The sequence below is a fragment of the Anopheles darlingi genome, chromosome 3, assembly GCF_943734745.1.
Source record: "Anopheles darlingi chromosome 3, idAnoDarlMG_H_01, whole genome shotgun sequence".
NCBI classification, from domain to species: Eukaryota; Metazoa; Arthropoda; class Insecta; order Diptera; family Culicidae; genus Anopheles; species Anopheles darlingi.
The window spans coordinates 9,768,967-9,773,966 of record NC_064875.1 but is presented as its reverse complement, the minus strand read 5'-3'; the positions used below and the strand labels follow the sequence as shown (position 1 = coordinate 9,773,966).

General features: G+C 50.4%; 1 protein-coding gene across 1 annotated transcript in view; it reads right to left on the bottom strand.

Annotated features, from left to right (window-relative positions):
* LOC125954225 (POU domain, class 6, transcription factor 2) overlaps nucleotides 1-5,000 on the bottom strand; it is a 57,503-nt gene that overhangs the window by 4,162 nt on the left and 48,341 nt on the right. The window contains exons 2-5 of the mRNA XM_049684342.1: nucleotides 2,838-3,120; nucleotides 2,413-2,694; nucleotides 1,518-2,328; nucleotides 914-1,428 (exon numbers count right to left, since the gene is read on the bottom strand). Coding sequence (XP_049540299.1) covers nucleotides 914-1,428; nucleotides 1,518-2,328; nucleotides 2,413-2,694; nucleotides 2,838-2,943 — 1,714 coding nt within the window. The 5' untranslated portion in view covers nucleotides 2,944-3,120. The remainder of the gene's footprint in view (nucleotides 1-913; nucleotides 1,429-1,517; nucleotides 2,329-2,412; nucleotides 2,695-2,837; nucleotides 3,121-5,000) is intronic.

The window sequence follows — 5,000 nt, the reverse complement described above, 5'->3', positions numbered from 1 at the left end:
AATAAAGAATGTCAAATTAATTGACTCAGGAATTGAGGCAAAGACAACGAGATGAAGAGAGAGAAAGAGAGAATGAGTCCACATAAGCACCAACACAGGCGACACATGTTGTTTGCCGGGCGGCTGTATTGGCCGCCACACTCGCCACACGCAAGTATATCCAGAAAACCTCTTCGAAAACAGAATTCATCATAAGGCGGGGCAGGAAGTTGAGCTGGCAGCAAATTGTAAATTATTGAGATCGTGGCCACGACGTTCCCGTACTCGTGGCCGCGGATCTTGAATCATAAACCAAACACAACACGACAAAAGAAAAAAACAGCCCACATTAAAACATTTGACAACGACCACTGCCACCGCCGACGCCGTCGCCGTCGCCGTCGCCATCGCAGCATTGCAGGAGAAGGCGGACGAGTCGGAGGATCGAGATTGATGATCGAACGAACGAGCGATGGTGGTGGTGGTGGTCGGTGGTGGTTCCGTATGGGTTCCGATGATTGATTGAATTCAACCCGCAACACGCTTTTTAACGACGATCGCACGGGCAATAAATTGAAATTAGCTCAATTTGCTGGGAGTGCTCCATTATTTCAAATCTAACTCATCACCATCACCGAGGCGCAGCTCGCGGTTCTGGTATGATTTGCGCTCATTGATGAGTTGCCGTGGTGCCCGGCGGTTGCTATAGGGAATGAAAGTATTGACGCGATGCAGTCCAAATGTGGTAACGTACGATAGAGAGTTCAATCAAATCCCTAAAGCACCATTTTTTTCCGTTTGAACATTTTTATAACCCAATGTCGTCTCGTCGAAAAACTAAATCATAAACGTCAAGACGCCAGGGTTTCTGGTAGAAAGTCACAAAGTCAATGTTAGGCAAGCTAAAATCAGAAGAACTAAACCTTTGGCTTACTTGGATGCTCTTCCAGAAACTCGTGGTTGGACGCCTCGTCATCATCGTCGTCATCGCTGTGCGTTGCCGAAAGTCGCGCCGATCCGGCGGGACTCAGCTTCGGTGATGAGGTGCTCGTCTCGCCACTGCCGCCGACGCCGCCGCCGCTGCCACCAAGCTGCGCGTGCGGATGGTGCGAATGGGAGTGTGGTCGCTTCTGCAGGGACTGCCCTGCTCCGGTCGAGCTACCGACGGTCGACGGTTTCGTGTCAAGGTCCATCTCTTCGCCACCGGATGCCCGGTGATGTTGTTCGATCAGCTCCAGATCACAGGAACTAGGGCGGACGGAAGCGGAGGTGGCTGTACTCGGTCCAAGGGAGCCGGAATGGTGAGGTTGCAGGGGAGAAACGGATCCGTGGAGTGATGTCTGTGGATGCAGATCCTTCACCGTGGACAGCGAAGATCCGGTGGAGCTCGCTGGCGAGGGTTTCGACTTGCTGGCGATCAGCTCACTGCCACTCGAACTAAGACCAAGCCTGTGAAGCGAGTAGGTCAACATGTTGTATCAAGAAGATGTTCTTCATGCCAAGATCTGTGGTTGTACTGCCTCAAATGATTCCCTTACCTATTGATTGCACTATCGGACGGTGATCTGGGGCTTGCGATCTGGACGTTCACTTGCAGGTGGCCATTGCTGGGCAGACTAACCGGTGAAAGGGCCCTCTTCAGTGGGATCGATTTTTCGTACGACGAAGAAGAGCAGGAGGTATAGCTGGCCGGTCTGCTCAGGTTAGTGGCCGGCGGTGAGGAGGCCACGAGCGAGATCCGCTTGGGCGAATCCCCAGCCGTCCCTAGACTGACCTGGAACGACTTTACCCGCAGCGTGTCAGGAGTAGCCCGGCCAGGTCCAGTCGCTGTAGACGTGGCGAGCGAATGAGCTATCTGTTGTTGATGTTGCTGCTGCTGCTGCTGTTGCTGTTGCTGTTGCTGTTGCTGCTGCGATGCTAGACTACTGGCGGCTATGGTTGAGGACGTCGAGGACGATCCACTAGACCTAAGCTTGCCGCCGCCCTCCCCATGTTGATGATGGTGTTGTTGATGATGATGATGATGATGATGATGGTTGGCGTAATGCAGGGGTTTGGGAGAGTGTTCCTGCTGCTGATGTTGCTGATGCAGCGAATGGTTAGCGGCTGAGTTGAGCAGCTGGGCCGATAGTAGACCCGGTCCGGGTGTTCCCGCCGTATCTCTTGGAGTGGCGAACAGATTCGCTCCACTGGCGGCTGCGGCAGCCGCTGCGGCTTGCGCCGCCTGAGAGCTCAGTGAATCACTTAGGGTGTTGTTGAAGTTCAACGACTGGAGCAACGCTTCGCTGCTCATGCTCGATATCACCTGCTGACCGACCGGTATCGTGAGGATCGTCTGCGTCGCAATACCTGCCCCGAAATCGAAATGAATGCCCCCCCCCTCCCAAAGTCAGTATTCATTCGTCTACGCACGCAGTACTTGATGAGATGTACCTTGAGCAGTCGGTATCAGTAGTTGGGCACCTTGAATTCCTTGCATTATCTGCCCGGAAGCCAGCAACAACTGGGGCATTTGAGGAGCGGCCGCTGCCAGTGGAGGAGCCGTCGGTCCGAGGCTCAGCACCGGACTGTGGCTCTGGCTGGAGAGGCTTAGATTGAGGGGCGAGTTGGCCAGCAACGGTGCCGCACTCGGTAAACCTAGGCCGGGTGCCAATACACCGGCCCCCGTCAACTGGGCTAAGCTTTGGAGCTTCTGCAGGTTGAGCATATCTTGCACTGCAAGATATGAAGTAGTTTTCGAGACAAAGAGAAAGAGAGAGAGAGAGAAGACGCAACCGAAGGCTCGTGTCAGTCCGGCATGGTGGATTGTGGCTCGTAGGCTCGGAAGAATAGTATTGGGAAGCTCGATATGTACTCACTAGTTCCGTTCAGGTGTACTTGGGCGGCGGCAACAGCGGCCGCAGCAGCTGCTGCCGAGGACGTCGCACTCGAGCTCGGTCCCGTGGGCATCGACAGTGGTGACATCTTGTCCCGGGAGTTCCGCAGAAGTGTCGATTTGATGGTGTTGTTGTTATTGTTGTTGTGGATACTGCTGCCACTACTGCTGCTGCGACCACACGACGTCACCGCGTCTAGATCCGGGGCCGTGTGATTGAGGAATGGACTGTTCGAACGGCTACAGTTTTCACTCTTTCGTCGGTTCTGTGAAGGAAATAGGCGAAAATGTTGGAAAATGTTTGGTTAAGAAAGCTCATCCGGAAATGTGGCGAATGCGTTACGCGTTCATGCGTCGAATGTGAAGCAAATGCCGATAAATGTCGTTGCAAAAATGTCCGAAATCCTCGGTCGCTGGTGCTATCTACATTTGGTGCTACAACCTTCGCCGTCGAGTTATTAGCTTTTCCCCGCATCAGAACTGCTCCAAACAAACATGTATAACATCGTTGTGACAATTTTTAATGCGCTCCCCGTGCTGCTCTACGCTTCTCCCGTTTATCCTTGATTTTTTTTTTCTGTTGTTGCTCATCTTTTCATTCTATCCGGCGTTTCGGTACATAAGCGCTTCTCTAAATAATTGCCCGGCGGAGCACTGAAGCAACCGTCGTACGGTGCCGAAGCGGTGGCGCGATGCCAAAGCACAAATGACTTTCTATTTTCGGGCCCTCGAGGAGGCGTGACTTCGCGTTCGCGCATTCCACGCAAAAAAACCCGGAGAAAAAACCGGCGGTGACCGGCGACCGGCGAAGGACTTCGCGCACCAAGGAACGAGGAACCCATCGAGGCGGGCGGATGAAAGGATGCATCGAGCACAATCAGACTCGATCTAATTTTCTTTCCCGATTTTCCTTTTTATGTTCGGGAGTACGGGTCGAGGTCATTTACTTAAAACGGTGGGGAGCTTATGAATAATGGCATAATAAGGTATGGAAGAAATTATATAAAGGGACCAAGTATTGTTCACCAGTATTAAAACACTTTTGTATATTTTGTAAGAGCTTCGAAGAACTTATTCAACTTTATTGATTCCATAATCGATTTTATGAAATCAGTAGCTTCATATTAAATAATAGCTATACCATTTTATCTCCATATGAAACTTTTTACTGCAGCAAATGTATTGCAAACCTTCTAAATATAGCTTTTTAAGCTTAATTGATGCATTGATCCGTTGATAGTTCATTTGCTTTCACTTGAACTGTCAAAAAAACAAGAGCTGTAACCGTTGAGCAATAAACGATGAGCTCTTTGATCAAAGTGTACTGCGATTCCTGCTTGTTAAATCCGAATTGCCTGTCAACGGTTATGTTCAGCAGGTTGCCACAGAAACCCCAGGACTACTGCATTGAGTCCGATGCATACAAAACGTTTTTCTCTGGAAAAAACACTTGAACAGCGTTGCTCAGTACCATCCTCAACGCCGTATCCAATCGATGGTTTCTCAGAAAACCCCAGACCACCTGTTGCAGACGACCATAATCACTAAGACCCTTAGAGCCTGAAAAGCGATCTTTAGCGAATCTCACAATTCCCACAGTCTAGTCTACCCTAGGCAGGATCTCTCATATTTATTGCATTTCTCGCTTCAATACGCAGGAAGTCCAATCACCGCCCTTAGTGCAGTAACGATGTGTCAGATGGAAAACACTTTTGCTCAAATATCCCGGAGCAACTGTAGCAACGAAGCAAAGTATTATGATTAATATTGCCCTCTGCCTCTGTTTACCCAAACCGTTACCCGTTAGCACCACAAACAAGCTCCTGCCGCTCAATCACGAGTCACAGTCGCTCGCTTCATAACTCCTGACAACCGCCACCGAGTTTCTGATCAGATCAGATTCTAGAGTGCAAGAGCCTCGGGCTAGTTTGTTCTCTTTCAAAAAAAAAAAACGAGAAAAATAAAAAAGAAGTCAACCAACGTAATCAAACGTCAGCGAGCGCAAACACTTGAACCGGGGGGGGCACCGGGGTGATAATATTATTGACGAGCCAGAAGAAAAGTAGCGGGGTGGAAAGGAATGGTCCAGTTGAGCTGATTTTTGAGCTGATTTCACCCAAACCCCCTCCAGACCAGATGGAATGAT